The sequence below is a fragment of the Pan paniscus genome, chromosome X (assembly GCF_029289425.2).
Source record: "Pan paniscus chromosome X, NHGRI_mPanPan1-v2.0_pri, whole genome shotgun sequence".
Classification (NCBI taxonomy): Eukaryota; Metazoa; Chordata; class Mammalia; order Primates; family Hominidae; genus Pan; species Pan paniscus.
This window is the reverse complement of record NC_073272.2, coordinates 107,102,487-107,128,646: the sequence shown is the minus strand read 5'-3', so window position 1 is coordinate 107,128,646 and position 26,160 is coordinate 107,102,487. Positions and strand designations below refer to the sequence as shown.

Below are 26,160 nucleotides of genomic sequence, written 5' to 3'. Positions count from 1 at the left end.
TGCTTTGAAAGGGATCAAAGTTGGGGACTGGGCCTTTTTTGAATAATCTCAAAACCTCATCCTAGGAAATGAATTACCCAAAGGGGCCCACAAGAGAGATCTTAATGTCAAAATATTCTGTAACAATGAGACCTGACCCACTGATCCAATACTTTAGGAAATAGCATGATGAGCAAGTGAAGGCATTGGTGCTTCACATCAGCTTCTCCCAGAGCAAAAATCTGAGATTAAAGAGGTCTAGAGGGTTAGAGGCGCACATTTCATAGTATACTTTAGTCCCTCCTGAATCACTTTTATCAAAGAGCTAGCTGTAAAATAGATATCCCGATATCCAACAAATGCAAAAACAAAATAAACAAAAGTAGACCTGGGCTTCACAAATAAGGAAGCACTCTTCATGAAGCTCTGTAGCCATGTAGCTTCCCAAAGTAAAAGAGCACCCTTATTTGATGATGGGCCAAGAAACTCACTCACTTAAGGCCGCCATGGTGGCTCATGCCTGTAATCCGAGCACTTTGTGAGGCCAAGGTGGGCGGATCACTTGAGGCCAGGAGTTTGAGACCAGCCTGAGCAACATGGCAAAACCCTGTCTCTACTAAAAATACAAAAATTAGCTAGTTGTGATGGTGCACACCTGTAATCCCAGATAACCTGTAATCCCTCTCGAGGCTGAGGCAGGAGAATCACTTGAATCCAGGAGGTGGAGGTTGCAGTGAGCCAAGATCGAGCCACTGCACTCCAGCCTGGGTGACAGAGCAAGAGAAAGATGAAAGACAGAAAGAAAGACAGACAGAGAGAGAGAGAGGGAGAAAGAGAAGGAAGGAAGGAAAGAAAAGAAAGGATGAAAGAGAGAGAGCTAAAGGGAAAGAAAGAAAAAAGAGAAAAAAAAGGAAAGAAAGAAGGAAACTTAAAATTTTGGAATGCATAATAATTCATCCTTAAATTTTGCACATTTACCTTCTCAAAATAGTTCTTATTTAGCAGGGATGAAAGTAAATGCCCAGCCGGGCACCAGTGGCTCACACCTGTAATCCCAGCACTTTGGGAGGCTGAGGCGGGCAGATCACCTGAGGTCAGGAGTTCAAGACCAGCCTGACCAACATGGTGAAACCCTGTCTCTACTAAAAATATAAAATTAGCTGGGCATGGTGGCACATGCCTATAAATTCTAGCTACTCAGGAGGCTGAGCAGGAGAATTGCTTGAACCCGGGAGGCGGAGGTTGCAGTGAGCCAAGATTGCACCATTGCACTCCAGCCTGGGCAACAAGAGCGAAACTCCATCTCAAAAAAAAAACCAAAAAATCAAAAAAAACAAAGAAAGAAAGTAAATGCCAAACGTATGTCAATTACTGATGAATGGAAGGAAATTATCACATTTGGCAAAATTAGTTCAAAATGAATAAATCACAGAAATTCTCCTCCCATAAGAAAATACCTAATTTGGATCTTCAGGAATAAGAACCAGAGATCCACCAGACATTATACATGCTATAATTTAGGTATACTGCACAGAATTACACTCTTATCACATTCTCAGTAAACTCCAGACATCTTAGTCTTACAGTTGAATAAAACTGCTGCCAATGTCTTCTCTTGGTTTAACAATGAAGCTAACGTAGTTTGGAAACAAATAAGAGCTATCAATGGACAGCAAGACATCTATCTAAACCAAACCTTTAGCAGAGAGATCAGTACAGATTATGATACAGACCCCAAATCACACAGGTACACACACTTTATTAGTTTCCTCTACAAGAGACAATAACATCAATCTTTTTTAACAGGAATCTCAGTTCATTTGAGAGGCCAAATAGATCCAAAGAAGGAAGATGAAAATTAAATACTTAAATTAATCAAAAGGCACTACGATACCACCTAAAACCTACTGCCTCAGTGGCAGTAGGCTAAGGAAGATCAAGCTACAGCACATCATCTAATGTGAATGTTAGCAATTACATAGCAGGAAGCATGTTTGCTTTCCAGAAGACTACGGTACAATGTTCATTTGGGCCCAAGAGGATATTTGGCCAGGAAAGGATCAAGATAGATGAAGGTAAAGCCAAATCGAAAGGGATAGGTACAAAGGAGAATCCAAGCTACATAGTCAAGCAGATGGTGATGGATCAGGCTTCTTCCTCCCAAGAAACATTTGCTGCACTGTGCTGCCTCCCACCTCAACCACCCCCCACCCCCCACCCAATGTCTGCTCAAGCTGAGCTGCCTGCTCCTGCCTTACAGGGTGCTCAGCTACCAGGACTAGGTTTGGGGTTGCCCAGGGCTCTTGCTATAATTTAGCATAGACCTTGGGGAGAACTGGTCACACATGGGTTGCCTTTGTTGCTAGTTGTTCTCAACAAAGAAAACCCTGAAGCATTCACATACAAAGTAGTCTGAGCTTCCCCAATCACAGTCAAACACCCTCACACAACATCCTCGAAAGTCTGAAATCTTGCAGCAGCTGAGCTATAGTTAAAGCTGCAAGGCCCACAGAATTATCAAGGAAGCCAGAATGAGATAATGCAGGTAGGAGGTCCCAGCAGTTAATCTCAATCCGTCTTTCCCCAGTTCGGATAAGCTCTAATATACCTGATGTGGGATGTAGAAAGCTACACTGGAGCAAGCCGGGTCTTCTGCTGAATTTGTCATCAAATACCAAGGGGAAACAAGGGTGGGGTGGATTTTATTCTCAAAAAGCCTCAGAAGTTACTCTATTATAAAGGGACATGGCTGAATAGGTAAGAAACGGATTCTCCATTGTGAGTTCTCCTGATGGCTTCTGCAAGGATCATAGAGATGTCAATCACCTAGAAAGGCAAGAAAGGAAATCAGGTTACTATCATATGGTCAGAGATGACTGGCCAATTTGCAGACACTGATGAGCAGCCAGGCAAGTGCCCTTCCTCTTAAAACTGCAACACTGTGCTGTTTCCCTGTCATGAGGCTGCACTCAGCTATTCTTCATAACATTTTTAAGATAGCCACTTAGGGCTGGGCACGGTGGCTCACACCTGTTAATCCCTGCACTTTGGGAAGCCAAGGTGGGCAGATCACTTGAGGCCAGGAGTTGGAGACCAGCCTGGCCAACATGATGAAACCCCGTCTCTACTAAAAATACAAAAATTAACCAAGCATGGTGTGGCGCATGCCTGTAATCCCAGCTACTCGGGAGGCTGAGGCATGAGAATTGCTTGAACCTGGGAGGTGGAGGTTGCGGTGAGCCAAGATCATGCCACTGCACTCCAGCCTGGGTGACAGAGCGAGACTCTGTCTCAAAACAACAAAACAAAACAAAACAGCCACTTAGGAAAGAGTCAAAATGCTAACTGAGAAAAAACGCTGACTTTGGTTCATCAAAATGGCTGGGCACTGTGGCTCACACCTGTAATCCCAGCACTTTGGGAGGCCAAGGTGGGAGGATCACTTGAGCCCAGGAGTTTGAGACCAGCCTGGGCAATATGGTGAAACTCTGTCTCTACAATAAAACAAAAATTAGCCAGGCGTGGTTGTGGTGTATGCCTGTAGTCCCAGCTACTTGTGAGGCTAAGGTAGGAGGATCGCTTGAGCCTGGGAGTTCGAGGCTGTAGTGAGTCAAGATCAGGCCACTGCACTCCAGCTTAGGCAACAGAGTGAGACCCTGTCTAAAAAAAAATGGTGGTAGGTTCGCATTTAAAAATCCTTCTGAATAGGCTGGGCGTGGTGGCTCATGCCTGTAATCCCAGCAGTTTGGGAGGCCGAGGTGGACGGATCACCTGAGGTCAGGAGTTCAAGACCAGCCTGAGCAACATGGAGAAACCCCATCTCTACTAAAAATAAAAAATTAGTCGTGCGTGGTGGCACATGCCTGTAATCCCAGCTACTTGGGAGGCTGAGGCAGGAGACTCACTTGAACCCGGGAGGCGGAGGTTGCGGTGAGCTGAGATCGTGCCATTGCACTCCAGCCTAGGCAACAAGAGCAAAACTCCATCTCAAAAACAAAAAACAAACAAACAAAAAAACCTTATGAATGAAAAAAAAAAGACTAAGTTGAAAAAAAATCCTTAAGAATGACATCACCTGTAATCTCAGCACTTTGGGAGGCTGACACAGGAGGATAGCTTGAGGCTAGGAGTTTGAGACCAGCCTGGGCAACATAGGGAGACCCCGTCTCTACACATAATATCAAAAAAATTAGCTGGGCATGGTGGTGCACGCCAGCTACTTGGGAGGCTGAGACAGGATGATTGCCTGAGCCTTCAAAGTTGAGGCTGCAGTGAGCTTTGATTGCGCACTCCAGCTGGGGCAACAGAGCAAGATCCTATCTCAAAAAAAAAAAAAAGATGATAATCCTCCAATTACACATATTAATTTCAAAAAGCTCATAGATTAATGTGAACATTTTTAATTAAGCAAGGCCTTGTTCTTTTAGTACAAGAGCACTCAAACTTTAGTGTCTAACAATTACTTGGGGAATTACTTTAAAATACTGGTTCCAGGACCTCTGGTTTTATAGGTCTTAGATGGAGCAAAGGAATCTACATTTTAATAAGAACCTTAGGTCCAGAGCACACTGAGAAACACTAAAGTTGGTAGAAGTGTACAATCAGTTTAAAGGTTTCACATTATATCTACAGGGGCCGATAGTTAACAGTTAGACAAACACATACTGTAAAGTATGGACTTGAAAACTTTAATTTGCATCAGAATCACTGGGAGAACCTGTTAAAATGTAGAATCTTAGGCTCCATCTTCCAGAGATTCTGAGGTCTAGCAATTTAAACTTTTAAACAGGTGATTTTCCCAAGGCTTGGCAGTTTGAAAAGAAAAAAAAAAAGGAAAAGAAACAGGTGATTGTTAACTTTTGGATCACAAATTCTGATGACAAGACTAAATCCTTCAGACCAGAGAAAGATATCTTCAGAATCCAGAGACCTAATTCAACGTAAGTAACCACCTCCTAAACACTTAGAAAAGTCTTGTTTTGCACAAATCTCATCCTCACCTGTATTTTGGAGCAATGCTTCATCTTGTCCTCCTGAGGTATGGTATTGGTGACTACTACTGCCTCAAAGCATGCGTTGTTGATGCGAGAAATAGCAGGACCGGAGAAGATTCCATGAGTCAAGATGGCATAAACTCTGGTGGCGCCAGCTGAGAGAAGTCTAGAGGGAAAAAATGTTGATTTGGATTCATCTTACATGTCATTGCAGAATTTTAGTCAGGGAGGAGTATATTAGCCTGCTTAGGCTTCCACAACAAAATATCATATGAAAAAAAATAAAAAAATAAAAAATATTATAAGGCACAGTGGGTTAGGGGAAAAATTTTTTTAAGGAAAAGAAAATACCATAGAATGGGTGGCTTAAATAACAGAAACAAATTTTTCACAGTTCTGGAGGCTTAAAGTCCAAGATCAAGGTGCAGACAAAGTAGGTGTCATGCTGAGGCCTCTTCTCTTGTAGGTGGCCACCACCTTGCTGTGTGCTCAGATGACCTCTTTGTGTGTGAGTGTGAGTGTGTGTGTGCGCACGCATGCGTGCGCATGGGGAAATGCTGGCCAGTTCTCCAGCATTCTCTTCTTGTAAGGGCATTCATCCCATTGTAAGGGCTCTGCCCTAGTGACCTCATCTAATCCTAAATACGTGCCCCTCAAGGTAACTCCAAATACCATCACATTGGGGTTAGGCCTCAACATATATGAATTTGGGGAGGACACAATTCAGTCCATATCGAGAAAGAACTGCACTAAGAACTTATCTGAATAGGTCTGAATTAGTGTCAAAGGACTCTGGCATAGACTGTTGCACTTAACAAAATCCACTTCCTCTTCTTTCTGGGCACATAGCTGAACTACATTTCCCAGCCTCCCTCACATAGTTCAGTGTGGCCATGTGGCTTAATTCTGGCTATTAAAATGTGGGCAGACACAATGTACATCAGTTTTTGGTTGGACTTAACAAAAATCTTCCAGGGGTGATCCTCTGTGTTCTTTTCCTTTTCTGGATGGCCAAAATTGAAATGTCTTCCAAGGTAATCTTGGAAACCCCATGTTAAAGATATAGCACCAAAGATTGAAAGAATCTGAGCTCCTAACTATTGCTTAGAAAAAATGAGTCCAACAAGAACACTTGCATTGGAGTGTGCCATGGACAAGAAGGAAACTATCATGTTAGGGAGTTGATCTGTTATAGCGACTAGTATTCCCTTACTTGTACAAGGATGAAATGGGTTTTATGAATGTTTACTCCAGGATCCCAAACCAAGAATCATTCACCCCAATTTTTTTTTAGCACCTATTATGTGCCAGGCACTGTGCAAGGCACAGACACAAGAAAGTTTAAAAAAACCATTCTCAGGGCTGGGTGCTGTGGCTCACAGCTGAAATCCCAGCACTTTGGGAGGCTGAGGTGGGAGAATTGCTTGAGCCCAGGAGTTCAAGGACAGCCTGGGCAACATAGTGGGACTCCTTCTCTACAAAAAAAATAATAATAATAATAAATAATTACCCAAGTGTGGTGGCACTTGCCTGTAGTCCCAGCTACTCGGGAGTCTGAGACAGGAGGATTTCTTGAGCCCAAGATTTCAAGACTGCAGTGAGCCGTAATTGTACTACTACACTCCAGCCTGGGTAACAGAGTGAGACCATGTCTCAAAATAAAAATAAAAGTAAAAATACCATTCTAAGAAACAATGCTGCTCATAGTGGCTTGGATTGTTAGTAATGAGGGGCCACTTAAAATCTTAAAGAGTGATGGGATGGAGCCTCAGTTGCAGGAAGATTAGCAAGCATGGAGAGATGGAGTGGGGAGGTGAGAGAACGGTGACTGGCAATGGAGAACAGAGTGGGGAGGCAATTTAGAACACTGCAGGCAAGAGATGACAAGTAATATAAACATTAACCTATCACAGGATTAGAGTGAAAAAAAGAAGTAATAATGAACAAAAGTAGCAGCCGGTAAAACAGTCGAGAAGTAAGACCAAGGGTTCCGGCTTAGGTAAAATAAAAATATGAGCACACACGCCCGTCTGCTCAGGATTTTTATTTTAACTCATTAAAACAAAAAACAATCGCATGTAGCATACTCAGGGTGATCAAAAAACTTTGATGATCAGGCGATGGTTGTCTAACATTGTGAATATAGTTAATGTCATGGAATTATACACTTAAAATAGTTAAAATGGCAAATTGTGTTATATGTAGCTTAGTACAATATAAATTTAAAAAATAAGAAAATCTGAAAAAAAAATAAGAGTACTCAACAATTTCTATGTATTATAATTTAAGCCTTGGGTGATAAAAATCTCACAAAGTTACTTATCCCCTCAATTTGGTTCCAAAAGGAATCAGCAGGCTGAAGACATTCAGACAGCAATTGCTAGCTTTTTCCTTCTAACTACCAGCCCCATCAATCCACACTTACTTGTCAGCTGCATGGCAGATTGTGCCACAAGTGTCAGCCATGTCATCCACAAGGATGGCCACCCGATCCTTCACATCTCCCACAAGCACCATGCGGTCCACTTCATTGGCCTTCTTCCGTTCTTTGTGAATCAAGGCAAAGTCCACATTCAGCCTGTCTGCAATGGAGGTCACTCTGCAAAACAGAGCGTGTTCATATGTATGTGTGGCTTCTAAGACAAAAGAAATGGACTAAAGAGGCCGGGGGCGGTGGCTCACGCCTGTAATCCCAGCACTTTGGGAGGCTGAGGTGGGCGGATCACAAGGTCAGGAGATAGAGACCATCCTGGCTAACACAGTGAAACCCCATCTTTACTAAAAATACAAAAAATTAGCTGGGCATGGTGGCGGGCGCCTGTAGTCCCAGCTACTCGGGAGGCTGAGGCAGGAAAATGGCGTGAACCCAGGAGCTGGAGCTTGCAGTGAGCTGAGATCGCGCCACTGCACTCCAGCCTGGGTGACAGAGCGAGACTCTGTCTCAAAACAAAAAAAAAAGAAAAAAAGAAATGGACTAAAGAATGGGCTTGTTTTGGGGAGGAGAATACTCCTTGAAACCAATAGTTCCCAGGGCTGGAAGAATGAAAGCAACTATCATTGACTTCTCAAAGGCAAATATCACAAACTGGGTTTTATAAACCAATGCCTCCATAGCTCAACAGAAGCTTATGAACGTACTGATCAAACTTAGATGAGTATTCATTCTGGGTAGAGGACAGACACCCTCACCAGTCCTGGGAAGCAGTATAACGCTAAGACACGCAAGTTTATTTAATGGATTGGCAGCAGAAGGAATGAGGAAAGAATTAACTAATGCCAGGAGTACACAGACTGTCCCAATTCCCATCATGGAAGACCCGTGAATGGGGATGTGGTGAGAAGAGAACCTGACTGGCAGGAGAGGAGCAGCATCCAGCCTGTTCCAATGCCTGTGTCCTCATCACTTCCCTCAGTGCTGTTGGCAAAACATCCATCAACTGTCACTGTCAACTGTACCTGGACACCAAGCTTGGGAGTTTTTTTCACAATTGCTAGACAGAAAGTTATATCAATTACCCAGACAAGCTAGGCATCTCACCATTCGGTCCAAAGTATCTTCCAATCAAAGAGAATTCTTATTTTTCTTATTACAAGAGAAAATAAACCAGACTAGAAGGTAGGATAGAAGACAAATTTGTCTTTTGACAAAGTACCACATAATTCAAACAAAAATCTATTCAGTGTAAATGACAGTGAGCTGCCCCAGTGGCACGTGTGTCCGTGCTCCGCTGTGCCATCTCCATCATGTGTGAAGCAGCCCGTGCTTGGGGATTTGTCCTGTTTTTTAATGTAGAACTGAACAAACTATAGCATTTTGTCCTGTTTCTCTTGTGACTATGGTCACATGAGTTTTTGCTGGATAAGTGAGAACCTGTGACCACATAATAAGGTTTGAACCATAATCTAGGTAACATTTGTACCTTGATCTAAACCAACCATACCCTGTACTCTCCATTACTACTGCATAAGCACATAACATCAGTGGTAACCAATTCGCTTGGAATGATTACTTACCCAAGGCAAATGCATGATCAATTAGTTCAAGTATCCCAAACCAACCATACTCAAAGGCCAACAAATTCAGTGACCAACAAAGCATAAAAAGGGCTAGAAAAAGTAACTCTCTACACCTTTTGAGGAGAGAACTACTGTACAAATGAATATCACACAGGGATCTCTACCTACTCCCCAAACCCTGCCAAGACAGAAGTGATAGACACTCAATTGTAAAATACTCCATCACTGTAAGACAATGATAATGAAAAAAAAATCAGGTAGCAATAAGTTGTCTACTAAAGGCAGTTTTCCTATACCCACCTTTGGAAAGAAAATCCTGCCTATTTCAAATGTGACTATTTTCTAAGTCCCATAGAAAGATATTAAAATAATGACCGACAAATTAAATATGACAACTACTAGTTGGGGGGATGTTTCTTAGGCTGTCTCTAGCATTACAGATGGTAACTAGCAATTACATGGGACTCACCAACCCATATATCTGGCTGGATAACATAACTCAAGTTCTCAGCTTATCAGTTCTGTTGAAGTTACTGAAATAAAAGAGGTTGTTGAGAAACAGTCATTGAAGATTTGAATGGCTTTTAGAAAGTTCTGAATTAGCTCTTCCTAATCATCTGTGTTTTGTAGCTCTTCATTCTATTTCCACAACAAGAAGAACATGTGTCACACTTTTGAATGCATTACTAACGAGTAATCCACTAAGGAAATCAAGAGCTCTTACTCTGCACCATGTGAGCTGCAAAGCACTGTTAACTGGCAATCCCTGGCAATCAGTTTGTTTAAAATGTTAAGATCTTGGCTTTAAATAAAAATGTCACACTTTACTTTCCTTCCTGCTTAATATTTTAATCCCAAGGATCAAAATGATCTAACCAACAGCATTGTAAGAGGAGTGCAAAAGCGAATTTGTCCACCAATATGTGGTTCAATAGCAGCTGCTATTCATTAGAAAACCACATTTTCTACCCTTCCCAAAAGGTTTATAGCTGTATTGCTAGCTCTGTAGCACCAAGTTACTCATAAGTTATAGTCAAATCCATAATATGATGATTTAGGACCCCTTTTCTGTCTTGTCTTCCGAGTAGTAACTGAGGACAGTAAAAGAGGAAAGGGTAAAACTATATTCAACCCATGTGCTAGCTACTTACATCCATTCAAAAATACTTAAAAACTGCCACTTGGATAGAAAAACTTCACTTTGTGACACAACCATCTGAAAGATTTTCCCAGTACATTGGGAACAATACTAATTTCAACCATACCTCTTAGCTCCACCAGCATCAGGTGAGACAATAGTGCAGTTCCTCCACTCAGAGATATTCTCCCTTATCCACTTTAGGACAGCCGGCTCTGCATACAAATTGTCTACTGGGATATCAAAAAAGCCCTGTAGAAAGAAGCTGGATCAGTTTTGCTTCACTTTCCTTCTCTTCCATTTATAAGTGGCAAACACAAAGTAGTAACTTGCTCAGAGAATGTCTTACTGCAACATTCAAACTGATGGGAAGGCAGGCCCAGTGTGGTAGATTATAAAAGCCTCCTTGAATCTGGGCTATGTGAGAGAGCCCAGCCAAGATCAGCAAAGCCAGCCCTCAGTCAACCCACAACTGAACATAGGAACATAAGTGAGCCCTTGTAAAGAATGGCTAAGTTCAGACAAAACCATTAAGAACTGCCCAGTCAACATGCAGACTCAGTGAGTTAGTAAATACTGCTTTATGCCACTAAGTGTTGGACTGATTTGTTAAGGAGTAAAAGCTAATGGATAAACCAGTTAGAGATGCTATGGTATATAAACTTAATGGAAGCTACTTATGATAAATAGTCACAGTGAATAATTAGAAATCAGGAGATCTGTGTTCTAATTCTAGTTGATACAAATTAGTTGTATTTCTCAATTAAGTCATTCCTTTCCATAAAAGGAGTACAGTCCCTGTCCAATGTACTTCATTGAATTCCCACAAGCTTCAAATGTAATGATTTGAAAAATCTCTTTGAAAAAATATAAAATAAAGGTGGTATTCCACCCCCCTTACTTTGGGTTTATGTTGGAAAGTAGGCTCCAATATCTGTGGCTCTAAATTTAAGACCATGAGGCCAGGCACGGTGGCTCATGCTTGTAATCGCAGCACTTTGGGAGGCTGCAGCAGGCAGATCACTTGAGGTCAGGAGTTCGAGACCAGCCTGGCCAACATGGTGAAACCCCATCTCAACTAAAAGTACAAAAAAGTTAGCTGGGCCTGGTGTCAGGTGCCTGTAATGCCAGCTACTTGGGAGGCCGAGGCAGGAGAACTGCTTGAACTGAGGAGGCAGAGGTTGCAGTGAGCCAAGATCGTGCCACTGCACTCCATGAATATTCAAGGAGAATAAGAATGATAATAACAGCTCCTATCTATGAGTACCTGTCATGGGCCAGGCATTATAATATGAATTTAATGTTTTATACTCACAATAATGAAAAAGTATATGTTCAGAGAAATTAAGTAACCTTCCCAAGCTTACAAAGCTAGTAAATACCAGAGCCTTTATTCAAAGTAGTGCTCTTCCCATAAAACTAGACTGCCTCCCTATCTAACCACCTGAAATGACTAAGATCATGAAGTATGCTTAAGGTGAACACATTTAAAATGTTGTTGATATCTAGTTTATTTCAGATGTACTTGGGCATAATTTTTGGCTTCTCTGCAGTCTTCAGCATCATCAGTCCTTTCCTCCCACCTTTCAAACACCAATATTTAGCTTCCACTGATACCTGAATTTGAGAAGCATGTAGGTCCATGGTGATAATATGATCTGCACCTGCTACAGATAGCATATTTGCAACAAGCTTGGCTGAGATTGGCGCCCGGCTCTAAATGGAGGGGAGGAAAGAAAAGAAAAACCAAAAAGCCAATTTGAAAAACAATTCATTTACTCAAGAAACTATTTATTGTGTACCTACTATGTTAAAGGCACTATGGTACCCAGAAATTCATAGAAGGAAACATGTCCATTGACTTTAAGTGGATCATAATTCAGAATAAATATTAAGTGGAACATCACTTTTCCAAATCAGGATACACTTATCAATAAAGAAAATGCTTTCCTAACTTTTGTTTTCTTAATGTACACATTTTCAATCCTATTCAAGTGTTTCCAATGCTCAATTATTCAAACTAGGCAGACTTTAAAAAATAATTTTATTAAAATCTCTTTCAACACATACATATGTAAACCTTTAACACCTAACATGTCAAGGTTTGAAGATACATCACAGAATAGATATTATAGTTTCCTTTGTAAATCTCATCACTACTTACTCATCTGGAGGTCAACTTTCCAACAACTATGAACTTCTCAAATAAAACATACTTGCTGCACTGTAAAACAGCAAAGTCCATGCATGCCTTTTTTTTTTTTTTTTTTTGTAGAGACAGAGTCTTGCTCTATCGCCCAGGCTGGAGTGCAGTGGCATGATCTCAGCTCACTGCAACCTCTGCCTCCCGGGTTCAAGCAATTCTCCTGCCTCTGCCTCCCGAGTAGCTGGGACTACAGGCGCGCAGCGCCACGCCTGGCTAATTTCTTTTGTATTTTAGTAGAGACGGGGTTTCACAGCGTTGCCCAGGCTGGTCTCAAAACTCCTGAGCTCAGGCAATCCTCCCGCCTCGGCCTCCCAAAGTGCTAGGATTACAGGCGTGAGCCACCGCACCCGGCCCATGCCCTTTACTTTATACTCTGTTGGAATAAAAATATCTGACCTTCTTCGAGGCATTGTGTGTAAAATTGGGCATTAATTACAATAGACTTGCGAAGTTTTATGTATATGCCTTATCCTCTAATATACCAGGATAAGGTGAGAGATACATATAGTTTATCTATCTATCTATCTATCTATCTATCTATCTATCTATCTATCTATCAGATCAAGTATTCATATAACAGACTTCAAGTTTTATGAAGAGGTCACAACTAGGATCCCAATCTTACAGTTTGAGAGGATCTACCGTAATTTTAAAAATATACTCCAGTACTCCAGAGGAGTTGGTGCTTAGTCTTACTGATACAATTAAAAATACCAGTGAGCTAACTGAAAGTTATATATGTATCACTGTAATAAAATACAGACTACAAATGTGTTGCTTTATACAAACCAATTATATTTCTATTGTTTTGAAGATAGGGTAATACCTAAGAAAAGGTGATTTTTAAAATTCCCCCTAAATATATATTTGATAATTTTGGAATTTATTTGTGATTTGGGGCAAGTGCTCCTGCTTCCTCTGCTCAAAAAATAAAATTCTGCTCCTACCTTATCTTTCTTATCCTGCCGGGCATAAGGGAAGCATGGGATGACTGCAGTAACCCGGCTGGCTGAAGCAATCTTGCAGGCATTAATCATGATCAAAAGCTCCATTAAATTGTCATTGATTTCGCCACAACCACTCTGAACAATGTAGACATCCTCTCCACGTACACTTTCACCAATTTCCACACTACAATGAGGAAAGAAAGAACATGAAATAGATTTTAAACCACTGTACTGTCAGCCCTCCATATCCATAGGTTCCACATCTATGGATTCAACCAAGTGTGGATTGAAAATATTTGGAGAAAAAATTGCACCTGTATTGAACATGTACAGATTTTTTTCTTTGTCATTATTTTCTAAATACAGTATAACAACTATTTACATAGTATTTATATTGTATTAAGTATTATAAGTAATCTAGAGATGATTTAAAGTATATGGCAGGGCTGGGCGCAGTGGCTCATGCCTATAATCCCAGCACTTTGGCAGGCCAAGGTGGGTGGATCACTTGAAGTCAGGAGTTCGAGACCAGCCTGGCCAACATGGCGAAACCATGTATCTCTACTAAAAATACAAAAATTAGAAGGGCATGGTGGCAGGCGCCTGTAGTCCCACCTACTCAGGAGGCTGAGGCACGAGAATCGCTGGAACTCAGGAGGCAGAGGTTGCAGTGAGCTAAGATCACACCACTGCACTCCAGCCTGGGCAACAGAGTGAAACTCTGTGTCAAAAATAAAATAAAATAAAATAAAATATATGGGAGGGCCTGGCATGGTGGCTCAGCACTTTGGGGAGCAGGGGGCAGGGTAGAAGGAGGATCATTTGAGCCCAGGAGTTCAAAACCAGCCTGGGTAATACAGTGAGACCCCATCTCTACAAAAAATAAATAAATAAAAATAAAGTATAAGGGAACATGTGCATAGATTATTTCATATGGCCGGGCGTGATGGCTCACGCCTATAATCCCAGCACTTTGGGAGGCTGAGGTGGGCGGATCACCTGAGGTCAGGAGTTCAAGACCAGCCTAGTCAACATGGTGAAACCCGTTTCTACTAAAAATAAAAAAATTAGTCAGGGTGTGGTGGCTCACACCTGTAATCCCAGCACTTTAGGAGGCCAAGATGGGTGGATCACCTGAGGTCAGGAGTTTAAGACCAGCCTGGCCAACACAGTGAAAACCCATCTCTACTAAAAGTATAAAAATCAGCCGTGCATGGTGGCACACGCCTGTAGTCCCAGCTACTCGGGAGGTTGAGGCAGGAGAATCACTTGAACCCGGGAGGCACAGGTTGCGGTGAGCCGAGATCACGCTACTGCGCTCCAGCCTGGGCAACAGAGTGAGACTCCGTCTCAAATAAAAAAAAAAAAAAAATTAGCTGAGTGTGGTGGCAGGTACCTGTAGTCCCAGCTACTCAGGAGGCTGAGGCAGAAAAATTGCTTGAACCGGGAGGCAGAGATTACAGTGAGCAGAGATCGTGCCTCTGCACTCTAGCCTGGGTGACAGAGCAAGACTCCATATCAAAAAAAAAAAAATATATATATATATATATATATTTATATTACACTATTTCATATCTGCAGATTTGGTCTTGGGACCAATCCCCTGTGGATACTGAGGGATGACTTTACTATACTTCTATAGACAATAAGGTCTAAGAACAGCTTCCCTACTAGTATGCTGTGAATGGTTACAGCTACATGTGGATATTGATCACCCAGGCTTCAGGAGATCCTCTGAAGGAGCCTCTATACCAGAAGCAGTTCACTGCCTCAGTTTACTCCAGTGCACTATACAAATATTACCATTTTCTATGGTAATATTTTCTAATATTACCATGTGACAGACATGAAAAAGATGCATGAAATGGTTGGCACATGTTAGTCTAAAGTACTTACAAATAACCGGACCATAATTTTAGCAGGTGGCCTGTATCTCATTTCATATAGGTACATGTGATGTACATAAAATTTGATGCATCACCTATTACTGTTACAGAGTCCATAAATAGCAAAAGAAGTAGAAATATCATAAGGAGTGAATCACTACTGTTCTATAATGACACTTTAACAAAAGACAGTACCACCTCTACCGTACTGGCAATTTACCCAGTAAATATTAAATGTTCATATGCTCATCACTGTACTAGATGCTAGGGAAACAATGGTGAATAAAATGTGGTCCTTGCCCTCATTCTGTGTTAACTGTACTCTGGTCCAATTACTAAGTAACTCCATAGGAATTTACTCTAAGTATGAAGTAGGGCTATATTTTACCACGAAAGTTTCAGTGCCCATACTCGGGTCTCTACCAAGAAAAACCTATCATCTAGAAAAAAAAAAATCACCTCTCCTGTTCACCAGGTTTAAGAAAAAAAAAAGAAAATAATTTTAAAATTTTTAAAAATCACCTTAGTGATACCTCAAACAACACTATATTCCAACTAATCCTCTAGGTGAAGGAGAGGTGTATGTGTGTATATAGACAAGTAGATCAGAATGGCTGACAATACCTATTGAACAAGAGAAAACTTCAGTTCAAATCAAAAGGCGATAGAGTTATTAAATAAAAGATTCATACTTCTATCTCACTCTAAGCACTATCTTCTGTGTGGCTTCAGGAACTACCTACTGTCCTATTTCTGTCAAGATCACTTTTACCCACCCTTCTCTCCCCAAACAAAACTTCAAGGAGAACTCCAAAAGGGACTTATATGAAAACTGGCAGAGGCAATTCTATTGCCAGAAGAAGCTGACATAGGAGATAATTACTTATTTATTCCTTTCTAACCCAAGATGAAAGGGAGCTGGGAGTGGTGGCACACACCTGTAATCCCAGCTACTCAGGAGGCTGAAGCAGGAGGACTGCTTGAGCCCAGGAGTTCAAGTCTAGCCTGGACAACACAGGAAGACCCTCATCTCAAAAGCAAGAAAAGACAAATGGGGTTAGTTTATGTTGTAAAGCAAGAAAAATAAAAGCAAGTGAAAAAAAATCAAACTACAAACCAATTAAAATCAAGGAAGCTGAGATTCCTGGCAGCCAGAACAAAAAAGAAAATGCACTAGTTTAGGATAAACCTTTTTTGAGACTGGACGCAGTGGCTCATGCCTGTAATCCCAGCACTTTGGGAGGCCAAGGCAGGCAGACTGCCTGAGCTCCCCATTTCGAGACCAACCTTGGCAACATGGCGAAACCCCGTCTCTACCAAAAAACACAAGAATTAGGCATGGGGACATGCATCTGTAGTCCCAGCTACTCGGGGGGCTGAGGCAGGAGAATCGCTTGAACCTGGGAGGCGGAGGTTGCAGTATGGGGAGATGAAGCCGCTGCACTCCAGCCTGGGTGACAGAGCGGGACTCCGTCTCAAACAAAACAAAACAAAACAAAACAAAACAGGCAGTGGTCATTTCAAGGGACTTTTGGGACGTTTTCAGTTTTTTTGTTTTTTTTTTTTGAGACAGTCTCACTCTGTCGCCAGGCTGGAGTGCAGTGGCACGATCTTGGCTCACTGCGACCTCCACCTCCCGGGTTCAAGTGATTCTCCTGCCTCAGCCTCCCGAGTAGCTGGAACTACAGCCGCACGCCACCACGCCCAGCTAATTTTTTGTATTTTTAGTAGAGACGGGGTTTCACCATGTTGGCCAGGATGGTCTCGATCTCTTGACCTCGTGATCTGCCCGCCTTGACCTCCCAAAGTGCTGGGATTACAGGTGTGAGCCACCATGTCCGGCCCAGATCTTTCTTTACTACTAGCTCTGCCCTTCGAGAGATTTCAAGCTAAAAGAGTCACTTTTAGGTTTTATGTTAAACAAGTCTGTGGTTGGGAGGCAGAGGCAGGAGGACCGCTTGAGCCCAAGAGTTTGAGACCAGCCTGGGTAACATAAAGAGACCTCCTCTCTACAAAACAATTTAAAAATTAGGCATGGTGGCAAGTGCCTGTGATTGCAGCTACTGGGGAGACTGAGGTGGGAGGATTGCTTCAGCCCAGGAGTTAGGAGCCATGATCATGCCACTGCACTCCAGCCTGGGTGACAGAGTGAGACCCTGTCTCAAAAAAAAAAAAAAAAAAAAAACTCAGAAAATTTTAATGCTGCTCACATTCATCCTCCATATATCAGCTCCTTGACCAAAATATCCATTTCCCTGGAGGAGAATGAAAGTCAGGCAGGCATATTGATTTCCAATCATGTATCAGAAGCCTATGGCTCTTGTTTCAGTCAAGAACACAGAATATCATCTGTGCTCCAGACATTCACTTGCCAGAGTCAGGATGTTTGATTAAAAGTTGGAGAACAAATGAACAAATGTAGTTTGACAATTGATATCAGACAGTATAAGGGACAAGCTATTCTGCTATGTTTTTAAAACTTTATCATTATCGCTGGGCACGGTGGCTCACGCCTGTAATCCCAGCACTTTGGGAGGCCGAGGCGGGCGGATCACGAGGTCAGGTGATCGAGACCATCCTGGCTAACACGGTGAAACCCCGTCTCTACTAAAAAATACAAAAAAATTAGCCAGGTGTGGTGGCGGGCGCCTGTAGTCCCAGCTACTCGGGAGGCTGAGGCAGGGGAATGGCGTGAACCTGGGAGGCAGAGCTTGCAGTGAACCGAGATCAAGTCATTGCACTCCAGCCTGGGAGACAGAGCGAGAGAGCGAGACTCCGTCTCAAAAAAAAAAAAAAAAAAAACTTTATCATTATCAAGTAAGACCAGAAAACAACATTCTTAGACCACAGCGGCTTATCTCCCTTTACAAATGCCTCAACTATCAGTCAATATAAAAAATACCCACAAAATTGCTATATTGTGCATGATGTTACTCGATATCACTATTTAGACGTCTCACCCATAAAATTCTTAGGATTTTTTGCCTGGAAGTTTCTAAATAACTTTATGAAAATAAAAACCACATAATCGATTGCATATGCCTTTATCCCTCTGGCTGTCAGGAAGCCAAGGGATACAGTTAAAAAAATGTAACACTAGGCTGGGGCGGTGGTTCACGCCTGTAATCCCAGCACTTTAGGAGGCCGAGGTGGGCAGATCACCTGAGGTCAGGAGATCGAGACCATCCTGGCTAACATGGTGAAACCCCGTCTCTACTAAAAATACAAAAAAAAAAAAAATTAGCCATTAGCTGGGCGTGGTGGCGGGCACTTATAGTCCCAGCTACTCGGGAGGCTGAGGCAGGAGAATGGCGTGAACCCGAGAGACAGAGCTTGCAGTGAACCGAGATCGCGCCACTGCACTCCAGCCTGGGAGACAGAGCTAGACTCCATCTCAAAAAAATAAATAAATAAATACATAAATAAAATAAAAAGTAACACTAAACTTTAGAAATTGTTTTATGCCAAATAGTTGCCACAATTACTGTAGTCCATGGTTCTATAAGGCTTCTGATACCTACCTTAACAAGCGGTTTGTACTAGTGACTATCAAACATACTTCAAATCCTTTCTTGAAAGCAGGTGAGATATTATTTAAAAATTAAATTATCACTGCTAATTAAAACATCAAAGGGCATCTGATAAATATATAGCTTTAATAGAGGTGATTATTTTATTTTTTAAATTGTATTTTTTTTTTTTGAGACGGAATCTCACTCTGTCACCCAGGCTGGAGTGCAATGGTGTGATCTCTGCTCACTGCAACCTCTGCCTTCCGGGTTCAAGTGATTCTCCTGCCTCAGCCACCCCAGTAGCTGGGACTACAGGTGTGTGCCACCACGCCTGGCTCATTTTTGTATTTTTAGTAGACATGGGGTTTTGCCACATTGGCCAGGCTGGTCTCGAACTCCTGACCTCAGGTGATCCGCCTGCCTTGGCCTCCCAAAGTGCTGGAATTACAGGTGTGAGCCACCGCACCCAGCCAAGGTGATTATTTTTAAAATATACATATTCTAACATCACATAAGGCTTGAATAATAATTTTTTATAAATCACTTATCAAACAAAAAATAAAAATAAATAAAAATCACTTATCAGCTTACAACCCCATACAGTCGCTAGTACCATTTTTGTTATTATATCACTTAATAATCAATCAACAGCTCAGCTATTTCTCAAAGCCAAACTTTTTTTTTTTTTGAGATGGAGTCTCGCTCTGTTGCCCAGGCTGGAGTGCAGTGGCAGGATCTCAGCTCACTGCAAGCTCCGCCTCCTGGGTTCACACCATTCTCCAGTCTCAGCCTCCCGAGTAGCTGGGATTACAGGCGTCTGCCACCATGCCCAGCTAATTTTTTGTATTTTTAGTAGAGATGGGGTTTCACTGTGTTAGTCAGGATGGTCTCGATCTCCTGACCTCGTGATCCACCCGCCTCAGCCTCCCAAAGTGCTGGGATTACAGACGTGAGCCACCGCACCCGGCTCAAACTTTTTAAAATTAAAAGCTACCTTCAGCATAGAAGGGTGTTTGTTATAAGGCATGTATCTAATAACTTGAAAAGGTTATTTAACTGTTTAAAAAATGTGGGGCTTTTGAAAAGATCTTACAAAAATGAAATAAAAGTAGAGAAACTTAGAAAGCAAATACATAAATAAAATAAGGTGGTGCAAGTAAACTAGGTGATACTGCCTTGTTTTAATGTGTATAATTCTAATTTCACTTATTAAAACCAATCTTTCCCTATAGTAGTACTATAACATACAGACTTTGTTTGACAAAGTCTTAAAAAGTCCGTGAATTGCACTCCGATTATACAGCTTGGTTCAACAAGTCCTCTAAAAATGTTAACCTTATTCTTATGGCTTCTTCTAAGTTATGACAGTGATCTGGAAGAATATTTGTGCCTAAAACCTGTTTGCTCCTAACATAATCTATTAAGTGGAAAAACCTAATTCAGCAATTTAGAGAGTAATACTCCTTGTTCTCTCCCTCTAGTTAATGGAGTGTTCTCCAAATGGCTTTGGGCCAATCATTCTCTCAGCTGTTTTGGTGAGGCCAGAAGACTGGCTATGTCTATCCAATGAGTGAAAAAACTAGCTTCTCTTTTCCCTTTCCTTTAAGGTCAGGCATAAGTGTATCCAATTGAAATGGAATGTCAGGAAACACCAAAAGTGAATCTAAAAGGTGGATAGTAGTCTTAAGAAAATCTGAAGAATTTAGATTATGGAGATATTGGCATGTGCAAAATACATGGGATTAACTAACCACAACCAGAAGACACAGTTCTCAGGAAAACCCTAGGCAACCAAAGTTCAAGTCTTCCTCCTCTCAGCTAGTACAGAATAACCAAATAAACCAAAGTTATTTACAAATATTGAAGAGAATAGAGTCAAAATTTTAGAATATCTAAAAGTTTTTAAAGCCAGGTGAGAGATCTTGTCAGCAAAAATTTAAAGGAACAATAATACCCAGAGCTGGGCAAGTTACTCTGCATCTTACTGTAGTTCTCTTCTCTGTAAAATAGGGATAGTAAGAGTTATTCCTCATAGCAGTTTTGAGGGGATTAAACACAATGTATACTAAATGCTTAGCATGGAAACTAGCACATCTTAGGCATTCACTATACATTAAATATTATAGCCGGGCACGGTAGCTCACACCTATAATCCCAGCACTTTGGGAGGCCAAGGTGTGGGGGATCACCTGAGGTCAGGAGTTTGAAACCAGCCTGGCCAACATGGTGAAACCCTGTCTCTACTAAAAATACAAAATATTAGCTGGGCGTGGTGGCACGTGCCTGTAATCCCAGCTACTTGGGAGGCTGAGGCAGGAGAACTGCTTGAACCTGGGTGGCGGAGGTTGCAGTGAGCTGAGATCGCACCACTGCACTCCTGGGCAATAAGAGTGAAACTCCGCCTCAAAAAATAAATACATAAATAAATATTATTAATATTGTATTACTGCTGATGAGACAGATTTGTTCAACTTTTCTGGGGAATAATTTGGCAACAGGTATCAAAAACCTGAAAAATGGTATCTACCCTTTAACTTAATAATTACCTTCCTAGGGATTTATTCTAAGGAAATAATCAGAAATGGTCAAAGATTTATGTTCATGGATTTTCATATAAAAGCATTAGATCAAAAACTGGAAATGTCCAATAAGAATTTGGTTATATAAAATTATGGCATAACCATAAGGTAAGACTATATAGCTATTTAAAATTACATGAACTAGCCCACCTCAGTGGTGCATGCCTGTATTCTCAACTACTTGAGAGGCAGAGGCAGGCAGATCACTTGAGCCCGCGAGTTTGAGGATGCAGTGTGCTATGATTGTGCCTGTGAGTAGCTATTGGACTCCAGCCTGGGCAACATAGTGAGACCTCATCTCTAAAAAATAAATTAAAATCTTTAATAATAAAAAAAGAAAATCATATATACTAAATATTAAAGGGAGAAACTGTTCAAAATATATTGCTAAGTGAAGAGAGCTATAAATGTATTAAACATTCTTGAAAAAGTGTATCTTACACAAATATCTGGGAGGTCAGAAATGATAATGTGACATTTATGTCAGGTGGCAGAATTAAGAGGCATATCTTCTCCCTTCCGTGTTCTACATTTTCCACATTTTCTGCAATATTATCACCACCCCTTCTTGTCAACATTTACTGTTGTACTTACTATGTTTTGGACAAGATCCTAAGAACTTTACTTCTATCTCATTTAATCCTCATAACAACAGTATGGGTAGGTACTACTTTACAGATTAGATTATTGGGGCAAAGAAAGGTTAAGGATTCAGATCCAAGTTCTCTGATTTCAGCACTTTTAACACCCACCCCCTCCGTGTGTGTGTGTGTGTGTGTGTGTGTGTGTGTGTGTGTGTGTGTGTTTCCTAAATAACCAGACAGCCAAGGATGATCCTTATGTTAGAAGAAAAGCTACTCTGCTCAAGAGAGCATCAACCAAGAGTCACCTGGGGAAGCAGTTATAGGGAGCAGTTACCATTTCTTCAGTATAGGAAAAACAAAGATAGGGGGAACTCCATAAAAAAAAATGTGACTATGTTCAATGAAGATTTCAGAATATCTAGGAAACAAGAAGCTAATGATTAAGCCAGAAACAAGAAAATCTAACCAGTCAGCAATTATCCATGTTGGACTTAATAGAAATCAATCAGTAGAAAACTAAGTTGTCCTCCCCCTCTCCTCTCCCAATATAGCCTCAGGTTCTGGGGTGCTGCATTATGCAGAGGGAAGAAGGATTAACACAAGGAGAAAATAAAGCTTTCATGCCTTCACATTTTTCCTAGACGCATAGGAAAAGGATTAAATATCCACAGGGGCCAAAGAAAACCTCTAAATGAAAAACATTCTTGTCCCCTAACTATATTGCCAATCACAAAGTCTAGTCCTGTTTTGTATTCTTTATTAAGGCCCATGAGCCATAATGGTTTGGAAAAATCTAAAGACAGCAGTTTGTAAGCCTCTTTTAACTAAGGTATTGCCTGGTTACAGATGGCAATGTTTACACTATCATTTGCATCACAATCAGTAGCACAATAATTCGGGAAGAAGCTGTCCATTATCGGTGACATTACTTTATCAGCTGGGTCTAAAAGAGATAAGGCGAGTTAAACTTGGAAATCAGTCCAAAGAAAGCAAAAAAGTAAGCAAAAACATTTAGGAAAAAATATTCGAAATATTCTTATCTGATTATTAGGTGAAAACTTTCCCCTTAACAAATCTGTAAGATTGTGGGCAGGGCTCTGATTTAATCGATAGGGTAACAATAAAATACAAATTACACCTATCAGAAACTAAAGATCCCACACTTAGGTGGAAGGGGCACTGAAATAATCAGGTAACCAAGTCATCTCTAAAACAGTCCCATGGTGCCGGTAGAGGGTGTAAGTCGGAGTCGAGGAAGCAAGTTTTACTGGCAAGGCAATGGAAAAAATGCAAGTTGCAATGCACTGTCCAATCCTAGTCTTCCACTACATTACCTGTCCTCAATTATCTTTAACATTCAGGTATAAAATTGTTTCCTAAATTCCCTACACAGAGCTTAAAGAAGGAGCCAAGTCCAGGATGGACTCGGTTACTGAAAAATACGCTTTTGCATTATCTGTACCACTAGCTGCACTGGGGAAGGTCAAACATTCCAGAATTGAGATTTCCAAGATTTTTTGGATGGCTCAAGCTGAGATGCTGGCTATCAAGGATGCAGAGTCAACGCATCACTTTAACAAATCAACTAGATTTATGGCTCCAATTACTCAGGTAGATGATTCATAAGATGAGAAAAGCCAACGCTTGCTGATCTAAGGGAAGTCATAATAATTTTGGCGCCTGCAGTATATAATGTCAGTTTCCCTCAACACCAAGCCGAACGGACCAACACCATTTCGAATCAAAAAGCTGCTTATTGGACTCTAGGAAAAGAAAGACCAGGAGAGCTCAGTACGCAGGTAGGCTCTCTAAATGCAAGCTAGTCTAAGAGCTGAAGCAACCCAGTCCAGCCTGGGTGGCTCAACAGCAAAGCCAAGCCACGTGTCCCTACCGCCCTGGCTAAGCGTCGGTCCCCTCTCGTCGCTCTATGCAGCCACTATCTATTGGGTCCCCCAGCCCTTGCCCTCAAACGCAGAAGCTTCGCCTCACACTCCATCTTTTGACTCCACCCCACCGCCCGGTAAGAATGAACGTGACCCTCCCGCGAGAGGTAAAATAACGGAAACAGCCCGTGGGGTAGGCTAGTCACAGAGCTGCACCCTCTCCCCCCAACCCCCAGTCTGTTTGAGCTCAAGCGGCGACCCCATCCCTCCTATACTCTGCCGCCTGGGCAGGTGAGGTCTAGTCGGGGTCCCAACTTGGTCCTTACCAGGTCTCCTGGTTGCTGAATTTCTTAGTCACCACCTTGCCTAGCTCCAGGCCCAGGCGGTCAGCAATTTTCTGAGATAAGTCCTGGTGGGAGCTGCCGCTGAAGATTTTGATATTCGGCATCCTGGCCAACTACCCTAAGCACTCCACTAAGCGATCACGGCTGCTGCAGAGACCGGAACCGAAGTCGGCCACAGACTCAATACCAAGCGCTTTGCGTTGCTACTCCGCCATCTTACATTCCCGCCCGGCGCGCGGCTCTAAATTACCCAGAGCGGCGGAGGTGGGGTCAGCGGCGAAGTCCACACCCCGCTGGCAACGATTAGCTAAGAGGGAGCGAAGGGCGGGGTTTGGTCCTCGCTGTAGCTCTGCCTCCTTCCGATTCTCTCAGGTATTGGGTGAAGAGCATGAACGGGGGCGAGACTAACCCATAGCCCGGCCCCCTGTAGCTGGGCTGTCGGGGACAGGAGACGTTGGACTGGGGGTGGAGGGATGCTGGTGACGTCTGGGGCCAGATTGTTCCCGCTAGCGGGAAATCAACCATGCCTGCTTTTTTATTTCCCCTCCCTCAGCGCAGGAAAGTAAGTCTGGCTCTGGTTTACAGTTTCTTTTAAGAAAATCTGTTTATCAGGATGACAGCCACGAGTTTGCATGTTTCTGAACACATTTTTTATCTCTTTATAAGGATGGGGCTGAATTAAAACACTTTTACATCACAGACGTGCATGCAAAGAGTTTGCTTGCCCATTGTAATTGCAGTGTCGCCTTTGCCTGCAAGACAGTTTCCATGGGGGAAGTGACTGAAGGCATGCCACCTGAATCATCCAAGAGACACTGCAAGAGAAAGTTGTTTTGTTTCTAGTGCTGGAACCAAGTATGTTGAAACAAGTGAAGGAGGATGGATTTTCCAAACTATCTGGACAATAAAGATCTAACTTTTATAGCCCTCGGAAAGGAAAGAAAGTATAGTGTTCTATGGGACTTCAGATAAAGAGCCCTGAAGGGATTTGAAAAAACCTGGGTTTTAGTCCTGTCTGCCTCATGTAAGCCTCAATGTCATCAGCTACATGTTGCTAATGTGGCCTTTTACACCATGTTTTATTATTTTTATAGCGATACTTGTTAATTGGACCTAAGTGAGCCTTTATTCTTGCACCACGTTTCCATTAAGCATATTTCAAGCATGGGTTAGGAGAAGATAAAAATCATACAATTCTGGAATCAAAAGTGACCATAGTGCTCATAACTACCAAATGTAAAAATAGAAGGGACCTCAGAGATCATATAGTCGTTTTACATATGATAAAACTGAGATGGAGGTGGGAGAGGGATTTATCTAAGTGGCAAAGGCAGAAAATACTCAAAGCAGCATCCTGTCTTTGTCTTACTACCATTTTCAGCAGTGTCCATGGAGGACTTCTCCTTCTGACCTTTTTTGCACTTTTGCAAGCTCAGAAATTTAATGTAGGCCCATGTATATAGGAATACTTGGAGAAGGAAGTAAACTGCAAGGCAGAATATTAGTAGTCTTCCATCATAGGCCATTCATCAAATATTTACTGAGTGTTCTATTGCGTGCAAGGCAGTGTGCAAGGCATTGAGGGGACTACAAAGTATTTGCCCCAAGGGATTCGTTCATTCAATAAATATTTAGTGAACATTCTTTATGTGCTAGGCCCTGTGTATTGGCACAAGAATACATTAGTAAACAATTAAAAATACCCTGCTCTCATGGAGTTTACATTCTCAAACAATAAACATGTAAATAAGCAAAATACATAGTATGTCAAATGGCAATAAGTGCTGTGGAAAAAAAAATCAGGCAAGGAAAGTGGGATAATGTGCCAGAGTGTAGAGGAGAGGAGTACAATTTTAAGTAGGGTGGTCAGAGAAGACCTGTCTTGGAAGGTAACATTTGGGCAAAGACCTGAAGGAGGAAAAAAAAACAAAAAAATGAGCCATGTTGATATCTCGATAAGCAAAGAGAACAGCAAGGGCAAATACCCTAAGGCAGATGTATCTCGCTTGTTTGAGGAATACCAATGCGGGACGAGTGTTGTGTGGTGGAGGTGGAATGTATCTATATGAGAAAAGGAGGAAAGTGAGGTCA

The 26,160-nt window shown here is 41.9% G+C and overlaps 1 protein-coding gene across 1 annotated transcript; it reads right to left on the bottom strand.

Annotated features, from left to right (window-relative positions):
* Positions 1-1,718: 1,718 nt before the first annotated feature.
* On the bottom strand, positions 1,719-24,531 carry PRPS1 (phosphoribosyl pyrophosphate synthetase 1). Its single transcript, XM_003819677.4, has 7 exons — positions 24,052-24,531; positions 13,282-13,465; positions 11,746-11,844; positions 10,256-10,380; positions 7,399-7,572; positions 4,980-5,139; positions 1,719-2,805 (listed from the first exon to the last, which is right to left on the bottom strand). Exons 1-7 carry the CDS (start codon positions 24,171-24,173, stop codon positions 2,713-2,715), a joined length of 957 nt encoding a protein of 318 aa, XP_003819725.1. The 5' UTR covers positions 24,174-24,531; the 3' UTR covers positions 1,719-2,712.
* Positions 24,532-26,160: the final 1,629 nt, after the last annotated feature.

Bases quoted from the DNA above. Each gene is read 5' to 3' on its own strand.
- PRPS1 (XM_003819677.4), bottom strand. From the start codon at position 24,173: ATGCCGAATATCAAAATCTTCAGCGGCAGCTCCCACCAGGACTTATCT. The intron at 10,381-11,745 runs GTATCAGTGGAA...TTCTTTCTACAG, and splicing joins TACATGCTTCTCAAATTCAG to GGCTTTTTTGATATCCCAGT. The intron at 7,573-10,255 runs GTATGGTTGAAA...TCTGTTTTGCAG, and splicing joins GATGCTGGTGGAGCTAAGAG to AGTGACCTCCATTGCAGACA.